The sequence below is a fragment of the Syzygium oleosum genome, unplaced genomic scaffold, assembly GCF_021117445.2.
Source record: "Syzygium oleosum isolate NSW1041296 unplaced genomic scaffold, Sole_v2.1 Sole_v2.02, whole genome shotgun sequence".
Classification (NCBI taxonomy): Eukaryota; Viridiplantae; Streptophyta; class Magnoliopsida; order Myrtales; family Myrtaceae; genus Syzygium; species Syzygium oleosum.
The window spans coordinates 20,308,670-20,335,447 of NW_026607486.1; the positions used below are offsets into that span (position 1 = coordinate 20,308,670).

Sequence of the window (26,778 nt, forward strand, 5' to 3'; positions counted from 1 at the left end):
TACAAAATCATAGAAGTTCGATCAGACTCAAGAGTCTATCCAATTTAGTATTAGCGAACTCGAGCTCGACTCAACAAGAGATAATCGCAGAGCTCAAGCTTAACTCAGGATGAAGCTCTAAGCAACATGAAGAAATCAACCATTTAAAGCACTAGAAAGAAGAAATCTCGCCACGCTAGTGTCACGGGCCAAAAGCTTCATGGCTGCAGACGAGCTAGTGTGGTACCACGTATATTGAAACACCAGGCCAGCGTTCCCTCAATATGTTCTTCTCAAGGACAACATGGCGAATTGAATCCTCATATCAAATGGCACCACTTCAACACAATAACTAGTTTCGACCTGTCATGACTATCACCAGGAGAACAACATCAACTCTCGACCAATTTGTGCAAGAAAGGCCAACCTCACCTTCAAAGATCCTGTAAGATGATAATTATCCCATCCCCAAATTTCTAGAACAAAACCCTGACGCCACTCCCACGAACTAAGTGTATCAACCATTCTGCATCTCTCACTCTTCATCCAATGCCTCAAAGTCCCACTTCTCAACCCACATAGGCATAAGAGAAATCGGATCAGGACACGAGGGTGACAGGAAAAAAAAAAGGGCAAAATTACCCGCCCGATGATATTAATCAACGCTCCCCAATCTACACCGTCTCGTGGACACCTGCTTCGGTCCCGACGATTCCAGCGTTTGTCAACCGATTCTTCGAGGACCTCAAGCGGAAGAACCTCCCAGTGTTTTTCCGGTCTTTCACCCTAGATTAGAAGAGAATGTGCGGCCTTGAATGAGCATATCTGGTTTTTAGGACAGGCCTACTAAAGCACGAATTTGTGAACATGGGTCTTGATTACTCTGTCTATCACCCAATTTCAACGCTTCAAAACTTCAACATTTTAGATAATTGTCTCTTTTCTGAGACAAAACAAGAAGCAATGATGCAAAAAAAGCCGTCTTTATCCATAGTAATTCGAGCTTGGTGAGCCACGCAACTCATTTTGAGGAATTGCCATCCAAAGAAAGATAGCTGCACTTTGTATCTCGCAGTTAGACACTTCTCTCAGAAGAAGGTATTAATGAGTCACGGTAGAGGAGCAATAGGGGCAAAGAAATCGATCGGAAAGGGAGGGAAACGGAATTACATTGGTAAGCTCATAGAATGCAGCGAATTGAGATCTACTTATTGATGAATATAATACAGTGATACATGCTAATCCTATTATACAAGATTATCTACTTTACTCACAGAGAAAGAGAAAACAAAATCCTCCCTTATGGCCGGAAAAAAATGGATTATTAGATCATACAATTGAGCACGGCCTCGTGCGAATAATTTCTGGCTGCACATCCATCACCGGGAAGAAACGTTCAAGGCTTCCGGGGTAAGAGAGGTTCCAATTGAGGATCGGTGTCCATAGATGCTGGAGGCCTCTGATTTCCGGACTCCAGCTCAAGAATCGAGAGATCCTCCCCGGTTTGCCTGAGTAATCTCTGCAAGAGACTTGGTCTATCCTCAGGTGGAGGGTCGGGTGTTGTGGGCATTTCTTTTAGGCTCTGGACATGTTGGAGGCAGACTTGAACAGCATCATGGACTCGAACAAAAAACCATTCCTTACCAATCATGTCAACCACTCCGGACTTTGAAAAAGTAAGCAGGATGTCCCGGTTCGGATTGGAAATAGCGATCTGCCACACCAGGAAAAGTCTCAGATGCTAGTGGAGACGGCCAAAGGAACTGCCATTGAGACTGACAAGAAAATGAATGAATAGTTATCGGTAGAGATCAAGAAACCTGAATGTCCCGTAATTTGTACTCTTGGTACAAGTCCTTTAAAGCTTGAACAGCACTGGAATCAATATACGTGACAGCTGCAACAAGAAATGAAGATGTGATTCCAAGATGTGGCAGCACAAGAACCTCAGTGCGGTAAAGCCAAGGCCTATATTAGCATGAGTAACAATAAATGAGGTTATAAATCTGTTTCCATGAACTTTAAGCCGAGAATGATAGAAATCCTATAAAAAGTCTGCATTTTTTTAAGGTGAGGCTTGACTGGCCGAATTCTTCTGTATCCACCTACAACTAAACCAAATTATGAGGCCTGTTGCAACATTAAGCCGTGCTCTTGGCTTGAGGATTTGGAGTAGATTTCATAAAGAACAAAACAGATATAACATTAAAATTTAGCCAACAAATAAGCAATTAATTATTCGCGAAACATCAACTCAACTATATTCTGATAAATTGACATACATGACAAAACACATCAATATAGAATACTTAGTCCATGGCTCATGGAAACCTTTTCCCAAGTAAGGCAATTTTTTTTTTTTGTCAAAAAAAGGGCTACGACTACTCCACCTATTGTTAGGCCTACAAAGCCTATAATTCAACTTATGATGATCAACAGCGGATATTTGCATGATAAATTACATCCGCACCTGGAATAAATTTCAGCCTGGAAGAAAATTAGCTCGGAAACTAATTGTAGGATCCAACTAACTTTTCAAGAGACAGGAGAGATACATTGCAAAGCCGACTAGAATAACTAACTCTTGTGTACTTTCACTTCCATATTAATTCGACATAATGAAGACTCCAATGAAGAATCATTTCCATGTTGTTTTTGTATAGATAACCACATTAATCACTTAAATAACAACTTACGTGCCATCTCTAGAATCACAAAATAAACTCTATCAACTTCCGGGCCCCTTCGTGTGGATTTATCGACCTCAATTTCATATTCCCGTAGCCTGAAAAGAAATTTTAGAATACTTAGTGCTTCCTTTCATAGACAAATGAGAACAACTAACAGGTTCAGAATGAAAATGAACCAGATAGGGAGGGCAAAGCCGTACAATTACCGATCTTTTATGTGACTAATATTGGCAAAATATATTGGAGCATCAATCCGAACAATAACAATTCCATTGTAGGTATACGCTTCTGGGTACTGTTCTATATTTCTATAGACAGTGGTGCCAGGTAGGCGCCCCAAGACAGCTGCAAAACAGATAACAAGATGGGAAGTCTTTGAGGCAGAGGAGTTATCATGAGGCTGAGGAATACATTGACATGCATCAACACGAGAGAGAGAGAGAGAGAGAAGACATTTGGAAAAGCAAATGAAGCAGCTTTCACCATTAAAGGAGAATAATGACAAAACGAAATACCAGGACATATGGTAATGGCATCGTTAACCAGATAAGCAGCAGCAAAGAACGAAAACAAAGAGCAGCTTATAAGCAAATCAACTTACCGATATGTGGATTTGCTGATTCATGAATGACAAAAGCAAGAGAAGCACCAACCTAGCATCAAAAACATGTCAAAATTGGATTGTAAGTTACAAGCTCCTTCAAGGGCTCCTATGATGATAAAGCTGCTTTATGTAGGGATTATTACAAATCAATAGTGACCTTCTCAAACCAATTTCTATCCTAAAGTCTAAGTACATCAACGCAGCTCATGCTCTTTAATCCAAAAAGATTTAGCATCATCTGACAAAATCTGAGTAATCTTGTTTATGCCCATGATGTCTACCACTATGCCTGCATGAATGTATATACAGCATAAATATCTACATTCAGTAGCTCAAATGCTGTGGCTCCATGTACTCACCCCAACAAGGACACCTATTTCAATACCAAAGAACAATGTTGTTGTGCTAGTAATTGTCCAAAGAAGAAAATCTTTCTTATCCACACGCCAAAGAAATATAGCTTCCTCATAATCCACCTGAAATAGTATCACAAAAAAGCAATAGCTTGAATTACCATTTCATTACTAAATAAACTAACAGTAATTCTCGCTCCTTTGCGTACTTTAAGATTGACTTTAGTGTAGTTTCTCTGTAAAAAGTCTGTTCTTAAAATTTCTGCGCTAAGAAAGTAAATAAAATCAACATGCACATGGACATCAATGATCATTTAGAACAAATATGAAACTAATCTCCACAACAATTTCTGTCATAAGATAGAAGATTGATACATAAAATCATAATTTGCTAACACTTAAAAATTCATGGCAAGCGTAAATACAGGACTAGTTTACTTGTGTGAAATCTATTATATAGTTCAAGATTACATAAAAATAAGCATATATTGATTAATAACTTAAAGAATTTAGCTGGAGGACGATCCAGGCTTCTGAGGCCTATTAGAACCTTGTATGTGGATAATGTGGAGACTTATCACTCAGATAACAAGCAAACCAGATGACAGAAATGCAGATGAAAGACAAACAAGACTAGAAATCCTTGAAGGCAACTCAAACAATAGAATAAGGTTGATGGCATTAGTGACATTGGAAGGGAGCAAATGAAAAAATAAAGGAGGTAATATTAGCAATCTTCAAGCTAAATGCGTAACCTGTAAGGTGCAAGCCTCACTTAGGACTATACACAACACTCAATATTTTTTCGTTAGAAAAAATCACAATATGTTCCACGAACATGTCATCTGTCCTGAAATGGACAGTCATCAATAATTTTAAAAAAATGGGGGAACAGCAAACATGCTTCAGCAGATCATGTGTTCTCTGTTAATACATTCAGGACAACCCGTAGCTCTTTTACAGGTAGACATGCTCTTGCAGACAGAACTATCATCTAGCAGCAGTTCCAATTCATGTAACACATCATTATCACAGAAGGTCGAAAAAGTTAGTTACTCAGAATGGAGGAAGCACAAGAGCATCATCAGAAAAATGAACTCCTAGATTTTAATCAGCTACACTAAAATGACTGAAAAGAAGTCTTCTAAGAGTTCCTTCGATCTTGGTTCTTCATATCAAATTTAATACGAATAGTAAACAGGATTACTTACCAGGCCCATAACAGCAGATATCACAATGGCAGCTAGTGCACACTGCAGATAACAAAAATGTTGAGCCAATAGTTAGTATTCCAAACGAAGAGGAGACCATAGGACTTAGATAATAATAGAATACAAAATAAACATTCTCAGATCCTTCCCTTGAGTCATCGGTTACAAAATAAAGCACCGTTTAATCAGCACATGTGTGCTCCTAAACCAGCAGAAAGAGACAGTAATCCCACCAAAGAATGACATCCCTGACATAAATGCAGATCCATAAGAACAACAATTGCTGACAAGGATGCATACCTGTGGTATATATTCAAACAACTCAGTCAAGAATAAAAGGGCACAGCCCATTATGATTCCTGTAACAATTCCAGATACACCTGTCTTTGCACCACTTTCATGGTTTACAGCTGACCGGGAAAAGGAACCTGAGAGCAACATAGTATACGTGATTTCATCAGCAAATTAACATAAAATGCTTATCTAATGCCTCAATTAGAGTACTGGCAAACTTTCCAATGTTCTTTTAACATGAGCATAAAATGAGAGTCATCTAGACTGCTCTTAAGAACTCCATTTCTCACCTGTAGTAGGGTATGCTGAAAAAAAGGAACCAAGTATATTTGACACACCAAGACCAAAAAGCTGTTCAAAAAAGAAGAAATGATCCATTAGGAGAGGTCATGATACGAACAACCCTTATGGACATGCTATAATACTCATATTGGCACAAAGTACAGTCGGTGATATTCCAGAACGCAAATTCTTCAGAATCATTATTGTTCTTTAAAAGGAAGCTGAGAACATTGGGAAGCAATAAAGGGCCCTATAAGCGTTTATGTTTTGCAAAGACCAAAAAGGACATGCTTTGACTTTCCAAGAAAGCTTCAAACTTATAACCATATAGAGATTCAGCCATGGATATCATCTTCAATATCTTCTCTACATTCTACTAAAATCGCATGAAAAAAAATCGTGGTACCATACAATAAGCTTCAGCTTGAATTGTCCATGGAGCATGAGTGGTAGAATGACAAGGATGACAAATCAAGTTATAAGGCCTACCAAATTCATCTCCAAGTCCTACTTATAAAAACATCAGATGACACGAAAGTGGCAAATGCATCCCGAAAAGAGACTGCAAGATCTGTATTTTATGAACATAGTATCTATAAACCAACACCGTGAAGCAATCCTACAGCCATCACTGTTTAACAACTCTTTAGCAAAGTAAAACCGCTGTTCCCAATCTCAAACAAATATAAAGCTTGTGGCAAGAATGAGATGCAACCAAAAATCTGCAAATGTGGTAAACTAATTCCTACTACATCACAATATTACTAGTAAAGTAATTAACATATTATTCTCTGCACTGACGCGTATGCAATTTCTAGTGGCCACCAGTTGGGTCAACCCCTTTATCTCCCATCCAAGTCTCTAATGTCCACAGTTTAATGATTGAAGAGCGCACCTCTTGATTGGAGTCCAACTCGTATCCATTCTTTGCTGCCAATGCTTTGGCAATTCCCACAGATTCCTGAAATGCCAAAAATGAAAAAAGACAATTTATTCAGCTGTAGTACTGATTGTCATCAGAGTACAAACAACATTAGCAGATGAATAATCTCACCAATATAGCCACGCCAGTAATGAGAAGTGCAGTTGGAATTAAAGATGTCATATACCCGAAGTTCTTCGGAACAGAAAAGCTTGGGAGGCCCTGTGGTATCTCACCTACCTAAAACAATAGAAAACATCCTTCATCAGCTCCTTGTCATTTCCCCTTGGCTGAGTTATACCTCATCGAAAAAAAAAATTTCAGAGAAATCCAAGGTAAGGAATAGTATGTTTCGGCCATTGTCATTATAACTACATAGCACTTCACAACTCTCAATCACAGGAAATATGAGACATTTGACTGTGTTCATTTTACTAGACAGCTAGTTCTTCTGAAATTTTAGGTTGAAATTCCTCGGTGTTAATCTCCGAGATGTCCCCGCTCTTGGTGATCCAAATTTTAGCACATGTTTTAGCTAGTAGCTGGTCCAATGACCATGAGGGTGCTCCTCAAGAAACTGCCCCACCCAAACTCTCAAATTCACCAGTAGAGAAATGGGAAAAACTAATAATCTTCCAAAAGCCACTTATATGAAGAAAAAAAACATGAAAATGAAAGAATATATACATAATTGTGCCAATTACATATATATATATATATATATATATATATCTTGGCACAATCGAACTTATGCTACACTAAACACAGCAATTTCAAGTTATAATAGATTGACACAAATTTTCGTATGTCGACTGGAATTTTGAGATGACAACCATCCCAAGATTATGTAATTTGATCATTCAGTTGTATATTCGCAAGATTTCCAGAGAAAGAAATAATCAGCACAATACCATAGCAAATAAAATGGTCATATCTACCTCGCTCTTACCAGAGAAATAGAAGATAGATTAAAAATTTTCACAACAGCTGTGCCCAAGACCACTGCTGTAAGGGGCCCCGCTGCTCGCAGAAATCGCAGGTACTTCCTTGATTTTCCCTAACCATAAAGTAGCAGTCATGTCCATATGCATAAAATCAGTTCTACACCACAGAAGAGTGAATGAGCTAGTACCAGGTGCTTCATAACCAGAAGGATCGCAAGAATAACACATCCCATAACAAATGGTGGCCACGAAAACTACAAAAAGAAAAGACGACCTGTGGTTAAAAAGGAACTTGATAAGTGCAAATATCAGGCACAACGTAATAAATAGGAACAAACAGAAAATAGCATGATAGAGGGACTCCTGACTTCAAATTAAGGGCCAAAGTGATGAAAATAGTAAAACCCATCCACAAAAAAATGTACCAATATCGAAGAGAATTTAAATTAACATTCGCTGATGGACCAGGTAAATTCACTGATGCATAATGGCTACAGTATCAGCCATACAATGTCCGTAGTTTTAGTTACTTGTATTGGTGACAGAATGTGAGCTTCAAGTTATGTCATTTACATAGACACGAAGAAATATATTAGTATGTGAACAGATGATGGATGTACCCCCTGGGCATGCAGGGCCTACCCCATCTGCTCCAGCTATTATACTTTTGATCAGGGGCACGATCTTGCTACTTCGAACAATGTCATATCCCAAAAAGTATTTTGCTTGAGATAATCCAATGACAATGGCAGAAGCGGATGTGAAGCCAGATATTACAGAGTGGCTGATGAAACGAATGAGCCATCCAAGCCTGTTAAAGATAAACGTGAAACACTTATATGAACTAGAAATGAACCGAGGAAGCCACGGAATAAAGACGACCATGCATCATATTAGTTAACAAAGATGTTCTTGAGAGAGAGAACTTCTAGACAGAGATCAACAATCAAGGTAAAAATACGATTCAACTTCTTTTTCCAAAGAGATCATTAATAACATGAATAAAGCAGGGAGAGTAGGCCTTCTACAAGCTCTCATTTACAGAAAGAAACAACTTAAAAGGACAGATGCCCAAGGATAACATACTCCCTCTGTAACACAAATTTTTTCTTGAACCCCATAAAAAATATCAATAATTCCCGTTCAACTCAAGAGCATAAATAAATGCTCAATCTGCTGTTTAAAGGTGGTAATTGGTACAGTATTTTCTAGCAATATGTGACTTGCCAAGGTAAGATCTTATTGTGGATCTTTCTTGAAAATAATTATGATAATAATACCCCTCAACACAACATTGGTCATCGAAAGAATCTCGGAACATAAGATTCACAAGGAGATAAAGAAATAGCTCACCCATGAGGTAATACTGAATTCATATCATACAACATTTATTACAGTTATTCACATTAAAATGACATCTCAAGATCCTCACAAGCCAAAAGACATGAATTGCTGATATAGATAAGTCACAGATTCATATTGACACATTCATCACTCCCTCTTTCAAGCACGTGACTAAATTTCAGAGAACAAGTGGCGGTAATTACCTCAAGAGCCCCATGATGCATTCCAATACCCCAACCATAAGAGCCAGCAGTATTGCAAGTTCTGTGTATAGCTCATCAGAAGAATCAACAATTGCACTCAGTACATTAGAGACAAGGAGAGACACCAATGCTACTGGGCCTACTGCAAGTTGACGAGACGATCCGAATACGGCATAGACGAATACAGGCACAAAACCAGAGTCTGCCTCACAAAACCCAATGAAGAATGTTAGATACACGTGACTATTCTAGAATCTTTTGCTAGATATTTCGAAAATAAAAAGGAAGAGAAGAATGCCACCATTACGTCTTTTGTATCATCAAGCATGGATTGATCAAACGATTTAGGAGCATTTAATTTTTTCAAAGAGGTCACTGATACGAAAGGAAATCTCTCCCAATAAAAATAACACCAACAGTATGACATGATCGTTAGATAACAGCAGGAGAATTTGGAGAGGTAGATTTCAAACATTTAATACATTGTTAGTGTCATGTAGACAGGTGCTTGGTGTATAGTGTAGTTGTGATTCTATATCGCCATTTAGGAAGGTGAATGTTACTCCCCACAGCATTGCTGCAGTCAATTTTAGGACAGAAGTTCACAAGCTGCCATAAGAAGAAAAGAAGCAAATGTTGACGCAATAAACTTACAGAGGCCATAAATCGGTTCCAACCCAGCTAGTTTTGCGTATGACATTGCCTGGCCAGTCACAACAAACAGTTTCAACCTCATACTAATCATATTAGTCCAATCCACAACATCAAGTCATTAGGTACAGTCAAAGTGGGATCAATCTTCCCGAGAAAAGGTTAAAAAGTTCCTTTCTTATGGAAACTCAACGGCATGACAGAGCAGTCAGATTTTAAAGAAATTACGACCAAACCCAAAAGAGGAAGACCACTATTCATTTTCAAAAAATTTCTCACATGATCGATGCTGCCACGATTACGGAGAAAAGGTGAAAAATGAACAAGAACAGCGTGAGAAAGTACTACATGAGACAACATAGAAAAAAACGGAAGCAGCATTGTTAGGTGAACGAAACGTGACACATGTAAACACGAAACGTCCGATCTCTCCTGCCGGATTGGCTGCAAGAATTGGGCAAGGCGGCTTTGAAAATTAATACGAGATCTGGCAAGTGACTGACTCAGCGCTTTTACTAATCAGCTCAAGGCAACAGTTCAAGGGAAGTGACAAGAGGATCGTAACGAGTGGGAAGATGAAAATCCGCCCAATCATCGCCAGCTGACTACTTTACTCAACAGGGAAATGTCAACTTGGAGATGGTACAGAACGTGATTAACAATCACATGCACGTGAAAAACGCTGAAACGACGACGGGGAGGACAGTGCCTTCCTCTGTTGGGCAAGAATTGAAGAAGATGCGTTATGAACAAGAAAGATCAAAAAGGGAATGAAAAGAACCCAAAAAAAAAAAAAAAAAACAATTCGTCAAAAAGACGCAAGAGCGAACAGAGTCTGCAAAATGACATTGCAAAGAAGTTCTTCGAAGCAGCCAAAGCGTCGAGCGAGATGCAAACAAGAGAACCCTCTCTGTTGCCCAGAAATAGTTGAATTCAACGAGAATTGCTCAAAAATGGACGGTACTAGAATAATGAAATCCAAGACACAAAATCGACTCGAAATTCGACAGCATCACCAGTGAACTCTGATGATTTTCACATCTTCAACTCTCAAAAGCACTGAAAAGAAAGAACTTAAAACAGCACATTGAAAACTCAATTTCCCGAGAAGTGAACGCAATCTCAAAAGCTCAAACCCGAGAAAAGAGAGAGGAGGAGGCGCGAAAATCAGGAACGTTGCAGGCGACCAGAGGGCATCAACGCCAATCACCTGAGGCACGAGCATGACGCCGACGGTGATCCCGGCCATGAGATCGATCTGCAAGTACTCGCGCCACCTGTACGCCCGAATCCACCGGACGCAGGGCAGGAAGACCTCGATCCACTCCACGCACGTCATCCGCTTCGCCTTCGAACTCCACCGCAGCCACATCGAGCCGCCCGCCGCCGCCGCCGCCCCGGCCGCCGACGACGACGGCGGGGCCGCCGGGTGCTGCAGGGGGATGACCTTGACGGGGCGGGAGTGCGGCATGACGGAGGAGGAGGAGGAGGCGGAGGAGGAGGAAGGGTTGGAGCCGGCGTGGCGGGCGACGGCGGCGAGGTCGGGGGAGCTGGCGGAGGCGTACGTTATCTCCATGGGCACCGTCGATGGCGCATTTTCTATGGGGAGGGGAGACGGAACGAGGCCCCACGCAGCCGAGGGGGCCTGCTCCGTACGGCTTTTTTTTTTTTTACCTCTTTCTGATCTTTTTCTCGCTCGAGCTTTTTGGCTTTCGCGGGGGAAAATTCGGGTGGGGGTGGGGCTGGTTCGGTCGTTGTTGTCAGCTTGAAGACGCCTATCATATATATATACGACGCGCGATTTTTACTTCAATTTTTTTTTTCCAATTTTATTTCCTTCGTTGCCTCGTTGGGGTTTAAATGACGAGGGATTTTGAGTTCCCGTTGTGATTGGATGAACCTGGACAAGCTTGGCCATTTTCTCTCTTCCTCTTTCTGTTTTTTTTCTCTCAATTAATATATATATATGTGTATATTTTTTTTTTTGGGTCGAAAAAGGAAAATAAAGGGCTCGGCCCTTTTGGCAAAAACGACATGGCGTTGCGGATCGGACGACGACACAGCAGCTTGGGGCCGTTTTCCCTCCCCCAGATGGACGCGGACGTGATCGCGTCCGGGTCCACCTCGATCTCGATCTGGATCGATGCCGTCACGCCATCCATCTATGTATCTATCTTCCTTCGCCGGCTCACGGCTGCGACAGTCCAACCCACCCACGTCTCTTCTTTGCTCGAGAGCGACACAACTGGACTGAACAGCATTCGAGATTTTTCACCGCGCTCTGACCAGTACTAGCCCGCGGCGACCCCGGTGTCTCCGTTAATGTACTGCCTAACATCTTGGCGGGTGCCCGAATCATCGTCCAAAAGTGACACCCTGGTGTCTTGATTTAAAGCCCAAATGCGGCTCGGTCGATATCTGACTCTGAGATAGGCTAATACTAGGTAGTTCGGGATCGATGCACAATATTCATAAATCCATGTTATTATCCATGTGAGGACTAATTTGAACAATTGGAAGAACCTGACACTTGAACACACCGTTTTCTCACCCTTTTTAAGTAAGGACAAGTTACGACCGTTCTGAAAAACCGTCATATTTTACTATGATTAAAATGGACGGTACGCAACCATATGTCCCATTACTTAGCCGAGAAAATATGTAGCCATGAAATAGGGATTAAGTGAATCATAATTCATAGAAACAAATTTTTCTTCCCGATTTTGATCGGACAGTATGCTGCTGTCGAGACACGAAAGAATTGAAATAATAGATCAAAACACTACGTATGGACAGAATGAACTACCTAAACAAGAAATTTTTAATAATTGCATAAATTTCCATTAAGAGAGGTAAATCCAATGAAAAATCACAACTGCTCATGTCGAATGATATGGCGGTGTCGCTATTTGCTCCAATAACTAATCATTGGTTTTAAGTTTCTGAATAAAACAAAGACGGTAGATTTTTTCTCTACATATCAAATCAATGGACCGTCTTCATTGAGGGATTCCCTATAATATGGATAATACAATAAAATTCACCAAGCCTAATTCTAATCGTTTCAGTCCAAAATATGTAACCATATATGTCTAAAGAGCTTCACATCTTTTCCTGTACATCACCCATCATACACTCTCTAAAAGGGGAAACCCAGTATTCAGTCATTTGGGAAATGCAGTAGGCTCGATTTGAAGTATTTTTACATTTTAAAGCTACAAAAGCTGCAGCCACATAGCACATTCCAATTCCCGTACAATTATACAATACACAGTTGCTTGAGAAGTGGGCCTGGAAACATAATGTAAGCATTACCACTACGAATGCGCTTGAGCATGCTCTGGCTTGTGCGAATACTCGTAGTCGAGATGAACAAAGGCGCGCTCGATTTCTGGCAGGAGCTCGAGCTTCTCCTGCAAGGACTCGCCGATGTCATGCGCCTCCTGCAGAGGCATATCAGCCGGCAGGACGATGTCCACCTCGACAAAGTAGTGGGATCCAAAGGTGTAGGCTCGGACAGTGTCGATGTGCCTTATCGCCTTGTGATGATTCCAACAGAGGTACGTGAGTTTCTGCAGGTATTCTGGAGCTGCAGATCTCCCTACAAGGGAGTTCACGTTTTCCAGGACTGTCATTGACCATGTCCGGATGGTATAGAGCGCAAGCTACAAGACGATCAAACTTTCATGAGTACAAACAGAGAACCAAAGAGCATGTGAATGATCGTGCATAAGCATGAGAGACGGAGTGGGCAGATTCACTTACAATAATAGCTCCGACAGGATCCATCCAACCATCAAAATAATTAGCCAAGAGTGCAGCAACGAGACCAATGACATTGGTTATGACATCAAAAAAGTGGTCCTGGGCATATGCTTTGACGATCTCATTTGTGAATGACCGGCAATAAAGGACTAGAAGGAATTTGACCAGAGTCACAGAGAGCATGATACCCACAAGCCATTGCTCTTGCTCTTTTGTTAAATTAAATTCAGCCTCCTGGGAACAACAGGAAGTCAAAGGGTTAAAAATGTTCATGATTCTTTGAAGTAATAGGTCCCAACTTCATGCCTTAAAAGTTAATAAAATACATACATTAGATAACAATTGCTGCACTGACTCCAAGATAATCTGCAGTCCAAGAGTGGCCATCACAGAGGCAAACACAAGGATTCCCTGCATGCCATCTAATTGTTAAATTCAAGAATCAAAAAACAAAATTACAGATGCAATCATAAGAGCTATATATTCGAGTATTCCACCAATGATGTCCCTATGAACTAGATAGATTACACACCCATATTTTACGTTCACAACATAAGTGGGAAAATCAGATGATCATATCAGTGGAAAGAGGCCAAGAGGTCAGGGTAGGAAGGGAGGTCTGTACAGACACGAGATCAATAATTAAGGAAAAACACACAAATTATAGTAAATCCTCTAATCGGTGCTAGGAACTCCAAGAGCCAATTTTGCCTCTCATTCAATTGATTCAGGACTGGATTTTGATATTTTGAATGGCCATTGAAGATGAAAACATCTATTCAAAATACAAAGAACAATAACTGCTTTTTCTCCCCAAATTACTCTTCTTTGTCGTGAAACAAAGGAGGCGGCCATTTCTGACAGTAAAGAGCAAGCATTATGCATATCATCCAAGTGACCAATTCACAATATTGAAAAGGGAACAGAAGTTTCAGGCACAGCTTGACATACGAAAGTGTAGACATCATAAGGAAAGGCTCAAGAAGGCAATGAGAAGTTTTTTCACCCTTAAAACAAACCAGCTTGCTTAAAGATGGTCGAACAAGTGGAATACTAAACCAAGAATTCCCCCTCTGTCATCAATGAAGGACATACTAAACTATGACACCAATCTCATACAAATTGGACCATGAAATATTAATGAATTCAGGATGGAAACCGGCCCGTGACAAAAGCATATTGGCCTTTGAGCCCTGTAAGCCTATATACAAGAAAAGAAAAGGAGAAACTTCTTAATAACCCAGAACATTGCAAGAAGCACCCGGTGCTGATGTGAGAAAATTACGTAACACAATTCTTATGGGCAATAATTTATGGTGGACTTACCAATGGTTGCATCCGTTTCTTTCCTATAGGATAATGATAGGGATTTGGCGTTTGCATAGAGAATGCAGTAAACCACAGGATGAAGCCTGACAACAGATCGAGAAGGGAGTCCAATGTGGAGGCTATGATGGCCAACGATCCACTTCTAATGGAAGCATATACTTTCGCTGCAAAAAGAACCATGTTTGCAATATTTGATATTCTTATGGCAAATGTTTCATTTCTAGCCAACTTCTCCTGTTCTTCCTGCAAATAAAACACCAATCATTCCAATAGGAACTGTTAGACAGGCAATTAAACGTCCTTTCTATCAGATTGAGGGACAAAATTAATTTAGTAGACTGCACAGAGCATCAAAATTCAAGAATGACCTTTGACATTCCAGGAATAAAACCACGTTCAGTTAAAGCATCCATTTCATTGAAGCCCTCAAGCATTTCCACTTGTTGCTGATAGTACTCAGCCACATTATCCTCAGGACCTAAGTCATAAAAAGTAATTGAATCTCAAAATCCAACGTCTTGCATGTAAAGAGCAACAGAGGAAGGGAGTATAGATTTCTTGAGCTCAGAAACATGTAGAAAAAACTCGAAATCCATATCCCAGTAAGCACCAGTCGTTTGTCTTAAAAAATCACCAGCGTCAACCCTCGTCCCTTGTTGAATAACTAATGCTTTCTAAATGCTGTGTAAACGCAGATACCAACCTGTGGTTGTTAGTGCACAAACATGTCATGCATGTAAACAAGCGTGCTTCTCCTAAGCACACACCAGTACACACATAGAAGCAATTTTGCAAGTTCCAAATAATTCGATGATGAGACAAGAGACATGCTTGTACACGAGCTAGTACCCAAGGGCAAGTGATGAGGTACTGTCATTTCAATCTCTGTCAAAGTTGCCAAAAAACTACGAAGCTGAGACTTAACTTCAGACTCACAACACAGTCACAACGTTAATTTCAGGGAACAATTATGCAGGCCTTCCATGCTCCCACGTTTTATCCATCTCCAACATTCATAGTGCTAGACCTTCAATCACGTATCAACTTCAGATGAGTTTCTTACCAACTATCTTTTCTGAAGAATTAAACAATTAATCGCCACACTCCATGCCAATGATGTAATCCCATGTACTCATAGCATGGCTAGATATATCAATAAGGCAGCCAAGCTACTACCCTGCTATAATATCCACACAAGTTTGATGCATAATAACTTTTTCTTTTGTTTGAAGTGGGGGGGTTGGGAGCACCGATCTATAGCGGCGAGAGTAAGCTTGAAGAAAAGAAGTATAAATTTCTATATTAACGCAACAAAGGACATACAAGGATGCTAGTTAACATCACTCGAGTCACCAAACTAAAACCGCTAAATATGAGAAAGAGCAATGGTAAGGATACTAAAAGCTTTCACTAAACTTGTGTGCAGAGGGACTTAGGAAGACAAAGATGTTAAACAAGTGGGAATCGTACACAAAGTGATTGGCTTCCAAAGTAATCCTGCTGAATCACTTAGAAAATATAGTTCAGGAGAAAAGTTTTAGCATCTTTAGCATTTCCCAGTGAGACCATATCAGCAGGATGACACCTGCAGGTTTTATCAAATTAAATTGAATTGGCATGTTCCAATCGGCTGTCTCACTCAGTGTGACACCCAAGATTTTCTCACTAAATTACAGTACCAAAATGGCAAAACCACTAAACTAACAATCAAGTGGACAAGGCCAAAATGGAATAGATATTTCTAAAGGATAACAGATTCTTATCCAGAGAACAAAGCTACTTTTGTAACAATCACCATCCCTAATCAAGCCCAACATATAGGAAAAAAGACGGGCCAAAGACATTACATGTTGTAGGAAAACTTTGCTAGTATGAATTCCTCGCTGCTGCTGTTCTAACCCCATAATTGTAGACTGTTATCTGTAATTATGTACGGCACCTTTCCAAGGTTTCATATGTATGCCTCCCATTTGTCTATCCAAGGAACCATCCCTTAATCAATGTAAGTCCCCATTTTCAAAGCAATGTAGTTTGAGATTTACAAGAATTCTTGTAAGGTAACATTTGTACAAAGAAATTACCTTGCAAATAACTCAAACGTTAGTTTTTCTTTAAAGGGGATATTTTAGGAAGTTTTTGTAAAGCAGTCCCTAGGAAGGCTTCCCTTATTGCATCTATATCTGTTTAAACTCTCTCAAAAAAGGAAGGAAGGAAAACTAGAGGTGAGCAAGATGGACCGCCCAAACCGGGACAGACCGGACCGACCAGTTTGGTCCGGTTCTCGGGAATATTGGTCCGGTTCCCGGTTCCTAAAAGTGAAACCGGTTTCTGGGCAGTCCGGTTCCCGGTTCTAGGGTGGGAACCGGACCGACCAGACCGATAAATATATATATTTTTCTAATTTTTTCCTATATATATTTATTTACTTTTTAAAATTTTTGAAAAAATAAAAAGCCTAATCTAATTTCTTCAATTTCTCCAATTTCTTCTTGCCTTTACCAATAAGTGATTGGTCACATTGGAACCGGACCGGACCAGTGTCCCCGGTCCTAGAAACTGGGAACCGGACCTCCTGGTCCGGTTCCCGGTTCTTGGGTTGAACCGGACCGGACCGAAAACCGCTCACCCTTAAGGAAAACCATCTCACGACTTGACATTTGTCAGAAAAACTTCTTAAAAATTCTCAAATTTCCTCCGACTTATTATTGTGAATCTTTTACTCGATCAAAGCCATTCAGCACTCATGCAAGAGGCGTCATTCAAGTATGGAAGGGAGTATCTCCTTCCCAAATAACATTTAAAATTTGAGTGGGCTCGAGGTTTTCACCGATTATTATTCTGGTTTCATAATTTCAGGATGCTCGTAGGAGAGATTTAATTTAAGTTTCATTAGACTAGTTGCATCACCACAGAGCAAGCCTCTACCGACTAGATGGAGGCAAGTGAAAGGAAAACGCAAAGACGAAATCAGCAGGATTGACTCGAGGGGCGAATCTCGTCGTCCACAGGAAGGGTTTGGGTTTAGCTATAAAAGGGGTTACTGGGCAGACACTTCAATCAAGAAGGGAGTACTCTTCTTCAGTTCATTGCAATGTTCTGACCCTATTCCCTTTGGGAGGAAAGGAGGAGCCTTTGCACCTCGATGCTTGCCTCCTCAGAAGAAGAGAACTCAGAAAAGACACGGAGTGTCATCTCGAGATATTCTTCAAGATGGTTTCCCTCAACAAAACCAGATTCAAAGAAAACGGATGAGGTCATGCAGAACGCAAAACTACATTCATTTCGCCGGTGAAGCAGAACAATAATGACGACTGAACAGTTCCGCCCACGCTAAATATAGCATAATAAAACAACGAAGCAACCGCAAAGCACGCAAAAGTACATCCATTTCGCCGGAAACTTGTCGAGAAAAGAAAGAAAGAAAAAGCCCGGGCAGAAGGAGAGAACCTAGAACACCCAGGCAGCAATCATGGATCCCGCGGGGTTGCTTCTTCTGCGCGTGCTCCGGCGAGAACTTGAACCCGTCGAAGTTCAGCCGCCACGACCGGTCGCCGTTGCCGGCCTCCGGCAGCAGCAACCGCTCCTCGTCTTGCTCCGGCGCCACCGGCTCCGCCATCTCCGGGGGGGTCGCGACGGGGAAAGAAAAGTGCTTCGCGCGGACGCTCCCGATCCCCGCAAAAAACGTACGACGAAGAGGAGGAGGAGGAGGAGGAGATCACATGCGTGCGAGAGCCTCGAGAGAGATGGCAGGGGCTTTATGGGGAATTCACCCGCCTCGGGGGTTGGTGCCACTTGGTTATAGTGTCTCGCCTTCTCAGTCCGGCTGATACGACCCGTGACGTGGCAATCGCGAATAGACGGCGCGTACCGTGCACGCGCACGCGCACGCGCACGCGCCTGCTTTCGTCCCCTCCTGTTGCGTGACGTGGAGTCCGGAGATTGGTTGGTGCCCGTACTTTCCGCAGCGGGGCGATCGTGGGAGCAGAACCATCGCAATTGTTGCGTTACGTGTTGGGTTTTCATCGGACACGTGTACGGCTCCAGCGAATCGATGGGGGGGGGGGGGGGGGGAGGAGGTTGGGCACGTGATCGACATGAATTTTTTTTTTTTGGGATGTGGTCGGCCGCTGGGGAAATTTGGTATGTGGTGGGGAGTAGGGGGAGAAAAGTAGGACCCCAATTGTCTTTTTCCCGGACAGACGATAAATTTGACGATGATTGGACTACTAGACAAAATGCGTTCAATGTGTTTTCAACTCAGTTCGATTTCACGGATAAATACATTGAAAGCTTTAAAATGTATGTAAATGTATAAATAATTCTTAAAATTTTCAAAAAGTGTAATCAAGTATTGAAATTCATCACGAAAGTTCAATTAAGTCATAAAATTTTCAAAAAGTACAATCAACACAAGAACTTTGATATGATCGATTTGATAAGTTCTAAAATTTGATTGCACTTTTTAAAAGTTTTAGGATTCGATTGTACTTACGTGACAAGTTTTAGGAATTCTAATGCACTTATCCCAAAATTTAAAATTTTAAAAAAAAATTGAAAAATGGTTAGTTAAATCAATTAGCAAAATATATTTTCATTATCGATAAAAATTTATACACTTTTTTCGTTGATGATGAAAATCATTTTCATTCTTTCATTTTTTTAAGCGACATAAACAATTATTTTTTGAAAAAAATATTTTTTGAATCTAGAGTTTTTCGTAAAACAAACGCAATTATATTTGAATAATAATAGTATGTGGAGCATTATTGTAATTTTCAAAATGGAAATCCGGAAATATATTTAGTTGATGGGGCTAAAATAGTCATTTAAGGCCAAGTTGCCTATTGACAATGCCGAAAAGTCGTGTAAAGATGAACTTTAGATCTTCAAAAAGTAAGTCAATTATTTTTCGCGATTCAAGTAGAAACGAAATTCGAACGTAAAATCTCATTCGCAACTGAAAATATAGAAGAATCGAACTTACTTCGTGAATCGACACGTGTAACCTTATTCCTTAAATTACAAAGCAGATTGGATTTGGACTTCCGAATAGATACCAAGAATTTAGTGTGCCGGCGGCGTATGTGTAGCGAATGAGCATCAATTGTAATGTGCATCGCGTGTTGCTTTGAATTTTGCGTTCTAAGATCTCTCGGATTTAGCGAACTAGCTTCTTCCACTTATTAAGATTGGTATGTGATACTTACGTTACGTGTTGGAATTCGGCGGACACGTGTACGGATGCTGTTGGGTGGGTGGTTGGATGGGGGGCACGTGAGTGACATGGATTTCGATGCGGTGGCGCCCGCCGCTGGGGGCAATTTCGGGATTTTCCTTGGGGGGAGTGGGGACGCCGATATCTTTTCCCGGGACAAGCAATGATGACGAGTTTTGACAATGAATTTACATTTTTGGACTTTGCATCCTAAGACAAAACTGCCTTCAACATGTTTTCAACTAAGGTAAATGGTATTTTTTTTTTTGTAATCGAGAATTCGCCACCATTCCCCGGGGACGAGCCCGCACAGGTAATCGGAGCGCTTATACCTCGGAGGAGACTAACCCAGCAACTTGCCGCAGGGCCCTCCACTAAGGTAAATGGTATTTGAATGAGGATTGTAATAATAATATTATCCGAAGCATTACTGTAATTTTCGAAATGGGAAATCCAGAAATATATATATATTTAGTTGGTAGGGCTAAAAATGGGAAAATAGGCCGAAGTTTAGAGGGGATTCTCGTCGTGTGGGTTTTGAGCATTTTTTAGTCGAAGTTTTCGAAATAAATATATTTACGAAACGCCGAAACTTTTGCTTGCTCAAAATTTGCTTCGAAATGCATTTCGAATGCACCTTTTAAAGAACCCTGACGAAAAAGATCAACTTCTGGCGTTTGAAAAAGTATGTCGGTTATTTTCGTGATTCGGGTACAAACGCAAGTCGAACGTGAAATCATTCGTAATTGAATACATAAGAGAACATTGACACATATAAACTCGGTCCTTAATTACAAAGCGATAATTGGATTTGGGCTCGCAAATAGAAACTTAAAATTTAATGTGCTAGCATGACATGGCGAATAGGTGTTGCGTGTTACTTTGAATTTGGATTCTAATAAACTCTCGAGTTTAGTGAATAGTTTTCTCACACGTGATTGATACGTGATGTTTTTTAAAATGGAGGGTGAAAACTAGATAAAGTATTCAAGATTTCGAATTTATAATGTTCGGTTGCCTAGAAAATTTATACGATTAAAGGAAATGTGAGAGAGAAAAACACCAGAACGAAAAAGAATCTTAATGTTTTTTTTTTATTTTTTTTTATGGAGGCATAAAATAATAGCGGGTCACTTGGTGCCACCTATTAAAAATTGGACTGGACAGCTAGGAATTCTCACTCGATTGCAAGTAGTAAAGGGGTAAACTGTCTTCCGTGAGATTATGAATTTGATTCGTGCCGTGAACAAATCTTAAAATGGCCGAAGATGTGGTGTTACTTAGTTGTTCAATGCATCGTGTGTGGAGAGAATTCCTCACTATTGGCATCTCGGTAAGTGTGTAATGATAGGCTCGCCAACATCGCACTTTCAAATTGCGATCGGTAGGAAGTAGTTGTCGGTCGCTTTCCCTTCCATTGAGGAAATGGCCTTAAATAGGAAATATGTCATCCCACCGAGTTATCATGGGGTGGGGGCTAGTAGGGGTGTAAACGGTTCGGTTCGGTTCGATTTTCTTGAAAAATCGAATCGAACCGAACCGTTAAGGGTGCCTCCTTGAACCGAACCAAATAGGAACCGAACCGAATTGGAACCGAATCGATAAGCCGATTTGGTTCGGTTTGCTTTTCGGTTTCTTCTTCTTTTATCTTTTTTCGCACTTCTTCCCTACCCCCTCCTCGTCTTCTTCTTCCGCTCTCTCTTCCCTTCTCTGCGAGACTGCTTCTTCTTTCTTCTTCCCGTCAAGAAGCGGGTCAATTGATGACCCACCACCAAAAGGCCCCACCAGATCACCACCGGAGTCGGCCATGGACACTCGCCGGAGACCGAACTTCCGGCGACTGAACCCGCTCTAACAACAAAAAAGCGAGGACCGGGACTCGGACGACCCGTTTGGTTAATGGCGGCCATCACAAACACCTCGGAGCCGCCGTCGCCGGCCCAGGTGGACTCGATCTCGATGTCGGCATCGGCCGACGAGCTGACGGCCGAGGCCGTGAACAAGCGCTACAAGGGGCTTGTCATGCTACGGCCAAAAGCCGTCAAGGGGAAGGGCGCGTGGTGCTGGGCGCACCTCGAGCCCATGCTCGTCCACAACGCCGACACTGGCCTCGCCAAGGCCGTGAAGCTCCGGCACTCCCTCTACGAGGCCGTCTTCTCCGCCTCCAACCCGTCGCGGACCGCCTCCGAGCACCTCAAGCGCGGCACCTGGCCCAACTTCAAGAAGCCGCAGAGAAAAATGTCTTTCGTCACTTTTTGGGAGAGGATAATGATGCGAGCCTGCGAGGGAAGAGGAAGAGAGAGAATAAAGCAGGAAAGAGAGAGAGAGAGGAGAGCAGTGAGAGTGTGAAGACAGAGGAAGAGAGAGAATAAAGTAAAAAAGTGAGAGAGAGAGAAAAGTCAGTGAGAGGTGAGCAGTACTGCAGTAATGAGCAGTGAGATTGAGGAGAGAGAGCGCGAAGGGAAGAAAACCACATTAAAAAACCGAAATCCGAACCGATTTGAACCGAACTGAACCGAACTACTGTGTTAACCAAATTCATTTATTTATTATCCGAACCGAAACCGAACTGAACCGAAAATACATGAATTTTCGGTTCGGTTCGTATCTCGGTTCGGTTTTTCGGTTCGGTTCTGACACCCCTAGGGGCTAGTACGATTTGGCTGTTCATGCGATTGATACTTTGATACATGGGAATGGACATCAAGTGCTGTGGCTCTGGGAATTGTTAGTTTTCTACGGAACATGCATAGTTAAAAAATATAAACGCAGCGGAAAGATATAACTACACATGTATCTCCAAAGGCGTTGTTCATGCGTTTCAATAAAAAATCGGAAGACCATAGAGGGTTAATCGGATTACCTCTCGTAACGTGTCCAAAATGATTTCGGTTCGGATTTTCTTCAGTTCGAGCCCCACAATCGTCGGACCTCTAGTTCAGACACACCATCAATCGCACGACGAACGGAAGGAAGAACTTGCGGATAATCACCAATAGAATTGTGCTAGCAATATTGTGGCGACAATTCTCCGCACTCTTGATATTTCAGTCACGACGTCGAAAGAGAGAAAAAACTATTTTTAACTCTCACGCACACATATTTCACTCTTAATTGCAACTGTTTCTTTTCTGTATATCTCAGCAACTGTTGCTGATCACAATTTTATTTGTGCGATCAGCAACGATTGCTGATCGCCAGGCACACTTCACACGATCAGCAACAGTTGCTGACCGTGGGTGATGCACACGGTCAGCAGTTGACCGTGTGCATGCACACCATCATCATTCTTTTTTTTTTTAAATTTAAAACAAACACGATCAGCAAGGAGCTGATCGTATGATGTACACGGTTAACATTTTTTGACCGTGTATACTTTTAATTAATTTAATTTTATAAAATTAAGAGTGCAAGATCATTTGGCACATTAACATGTGTCCACTTTAGGTTTGCGTGTGCATCATATGCATGCACGCTCATGACTGAAATAAAATAAAATTAAATCACATTTAATTTAATCTTAATCTGACTGATCGATTGCTATAATTGCAAACATATTTGCAATATTGCATCTTCCGTACAATGTCATCCTAAATTGGTTATGGTGTGTGACATTCCTAGGTTCATCACTGAGCTGGTAGTAGGACTTGCACTAACACGTTAGTACTCTCAAGAAAATTGATTGTCCCGATCAACCTCTAAATCCTACAAGCCATGATTGACATCTAGCAATATGTCATGGCTACCCAGACAATGTGAATATTTTAAGAACATAATGAACTCGTCAGTTTTGGCTACAGTGTAATTCAATCCATCTGCCTTACTATATCCCGATCAAACAAAGACCATGGAATATTTGTCAAGTCATCAATTCGATCATATGCACAAATCTAATTGACATGTATTTTATATGAGACATGAACAGTTCATTCTCGGTTACAACCCTGGCCGAGGATTTTAATGCAATGTCAAGATTAGATTGCATAGGACATCATTATTGTACCTTGTGTATAACAAGGAGACAGATTCCATTTTGCGCACGCGTGTAACTTCGTATGTGAACGAACTATGACCATCAAGTACAGAGACGGATCAACGAACCAGCAATATGTGCACCTGTGAACCATAGCCATCCAACACACAAGTCAACACTGTGCCTCAGGTCTAAGGATTATTTACACAAGACCAGAGCATGAACGATTAGGCATTGACCACGCTAAAAGCTTCCATGTTGCTAATCGTTATATGCGTGTCACGTTCAGTGAACTTGTTTGATACAAACACCTGTGTTCTAGCTCGGGCATCACAATACCCAATGACTCGTGACTCGTCATTCCCTTAAATATCCAATACTTAATGGTGAAGCTAAGAACACACCGGTCTCAACATGATTATTGATATCCACTTAATGATCCATCGACCGGGAACAATTTAAAGATTCAGTCTAACTGTGAACCTGTCACACATATTCTTAACGTCTCAAGAATAGGTCCAGTCACAAACTGATCTTATGGAATCATTCATATATTTAAATAACCGGACAAATGAATAAATACGTCATTGCCATTAAATAAATAATGAAATTGAAAATACAACTTAAATCCCTAACATGTAACTATTACATGATGACTTTAGGGCATACATCTAACAGGAATACCATCCAATTCGATCGGTCTCAAGTATTCAGACAAGTGGGAAGCCTAACACATTGATGTGAGTAGGGGTGAGCAATGAATTTAGTTCGAATTGGGAATCGAAGTGAACCGATCCTACCTAAAAGAAAACTCTAGCTCTAAAATCGCCTTCTCTTCCTCGTCATCCTCTCCTCTCCGGGTTTGTTAGCCACCACTGCCCGACTCGGCCGCCTTGCGAATGTCTGAGCCATCATCTTCGATGGCTTGTCCTTGCGCAACACCCTCTATTCTCGTTATTGCGTCCCAGCTCCCCTCTCTCCTCCTTAGGCTTGGCTCCCTTTCTCTAAGGCGACCGTCGCCGACCTCAAATCGGAGGTTGGCGACCCCAACCTCGATGTGGGCACAAAGCTCAGTGTCGCAGCCATGACTACCTCGCCGAGCTATGATAAGGCTCAAGCTTGAGCTCCATGGCTGCCATGGTTGAGCTTTGAATAGAGCTCGCACATGAGATGGAGATGGAGATGGAGGATTGCGATGGTCAACGAGGTGTTGGTCAGCGTAGCGGTGAGGGACAACGTGTCGATCAGTGATGGGAGGTGGCAAACATGACAGCTGATTTTGGATTTGGATACTATCAGCCTTGGATTGGATAGGAGGAAAATTACCAAAAAAGTCATAAATCTATTTTAATTACGTCAATTCAGTCATAAAATTTTTGTATTTGTGTCATTTCAGTCCATCCGGCCAATTTTTATCGGCCAACGCCGACATGGATGTCGGCCAGCGCCGACCTTCCGGCTGATGCTAGCAATTTTTAATAATATTTTATTTTTTTTCGAATAATTTTTTTTTATTTCTCTTTTTTTTCCCTCCTGCTTCCTCCAGTCGATTGCTGAACCTTAGCAATCGGCTAGAGGCAAGAGCGAGGGCGAGTCTTGCCAGATCTAGCTTGGCCTCACCTAGCGACAACGACGGCCGACGTTCAATCTACGTCAACATTGCCCGGCGTCCACGTCAGCGCCGGCAGACCAAAATTGGTTGAATAGACCGAATCGGTACAAATGCAAAATGTTTAGGATTGAATTGGCAAAAATAAAAAGGTTTAAAATCGAATTGGTACAGTTGTAATAAGATCAAGACCTTTTCCGTAATTTCTCCATTGGATAGGTGGTGGTGGGTAATTTTTTTTTATTTTTCTACTTGAAAGATGCAAATGAGTGCCACGTTTTGCAAAGCGAGGATGCAAATTGATATGAGCGAGGAAACCCGAGATGCTTTTCGAATTTCTCCCTTATTTTGTAATCGCAACAACACGAGCACACATCACCACCATCTTTTCGTCATATGCATCGTCGACGTGGTCGTATTATTTATCTCGAGCGCGCGGCATGCGCCTATCCATCGCACGGGTTTTAGACTTTTCAATATGTTTTTTTTTTGGCTTTTCACATTGGATTTTGATGGTTGGAAATCTTCGTACATGTTAGGCACAGAAGCCTTCAGCCATGTCAAACCTGTGTTGCGTAGCCGATTCTGGTGCATAGAATAGAAGAAAATGATGGATAAGCACCTTGACATTATCAGATTTTGCATCGTACCCCACCACATTCATTAGTTCGACCAAGAAGACCGGTCTCATTTGACGTGAGCAGGACGCATCTATTCGTGACCTCTTAATCCGCGAATGGATTTCCCGATCGGACCAGTCACAAGACAAAGACGCCGTGACTAATTGCTTTGAAAGAAGACACGAAACAGGCGACTTCTGTCGCGATTTTGGGAACTGTTTGCTTCTGCGACTTTTCTTGCCCTCGTGCTTTCTGATGACTTCGATTCAAAATTTACTGTAATTGTATCGATTCGGTCATGAACCTTTTCATATTTTGTCAGTCGAGTCAATTCGATTAATTTTGGCGGAAAATCACTGACGTGGACGCCGGTCATCCTATGTGACACGAGCGGTGCTGACGTAGATATTTTTTAATAATATTTTAATAATATTTTTATTTCTCTTCTTTTCTTTTCTTTTCTTTCATTTATTTCCAACTCTCAACCGCCCACAGTTGGGAGTTTGGAAAAAAAAAAGAAAGGAAAGACTATAATTTTTTTTTAAAAAAATAAAATATTATTAAAAAATGTCAATGTCGGCGCTAGCTATGTCAAGTAGGGCGGCCGAAGTACACGTCAGCGATTTCCGATTAAAATCAGCCGGATGGATTGAATTAATACAAATGTAAATGGTTAAGGACATGGCAAAAAAAAAATTTAAGACTGAATTGGCACAGTTATAACATGTTTAGGACTTTTGTGGTAATTTTCTCAAAACATTGATGCAATGTCAATTTATAAGGGGAGAAG

At 41.2% G+C, this 26,778-nt stretch overlaps 2 protein-coding genes across 3 annotated transcripts; both read right to left on the minus strand.

The window, feature by feature from the left end:
* Nucleotides 1-1,167: 1,167 nt before the first annotated feature.
* Nucleotides 1,168-11,210, minus strand: LOC115673116 (sulfate transporter 4.1, chloroplastic-like). Of its 2 annotated transcripts, XM_056308231.1 has the most exons (17): nt 10,688-11,206; nt 9,481-9,529; nt 8,827-9,028; nt 7,922-8,090; nt 7,468-7,533; nt 7,285-7,392; nt 6,468-6,575; nt 6,309-6,374; nt 5,422-5,482; nt 5,138-5,265; nt 4,838-4,879; nt 3,633-3,749; nt 3,271-3,322; nt 2,876-3,014; nt 2,676-2,764; nt 1,800-1,876; nt 1,168-1,693 (listed from the first exon to the last, which is right to left on the minus strand). In XM_056308231.1, exons 1-17 carry the CDS (start codon nt 11,051-11,053, stop codon nt 1,376-1,378), a joined length of 2,157 nt encoding a protein of 718 aa, XP_056164206.1. In that variant the 5' UTR covers nt 11,054-11,206; the 3' UTR covers nt 1,168-1,375. The 2 variants fall into 2 exon arrangements, 1 of the variants encoding a protein (XP_056164206.1); XR_008815807.1 differs by lacking the exon at nt 1,168-1,693 and having other exon boundaries at nt 1,823-1,876; nt 2,870-3,014; nt 10,688-11,210.
* A 1,434-nt stretch (nt 11,211-12,644) lies between these two features.
* LOC115673217 (metal tolerance protein 11) lies at nt 12,645-18,281 on the minus strand. Its single transcript, XM_030595316.2, has 6 exons — nt 18,019-18,281; nt 14,940-15,049; nt 14,569-14,814; nt 13,573-13,653; nt 13,243-13,476; nt 12,645-13,142 (listed from the first exon to the last, which is right to left on the minus strand). Exons 1-6 carry the CDS (start codon nt 18,185-18,187, stop codon nt 12,795-12,797), a joined length of 1,188 nt encoding a protein of 395 aa, XP_030451176.1. The 5' UTR covers nt 18,188-18,281; the 3' UTR covers nt 12,645-12,794.
* Between the last annotated feature and the right edge of the window lie 8,497 nt (nt 18,282-26,778).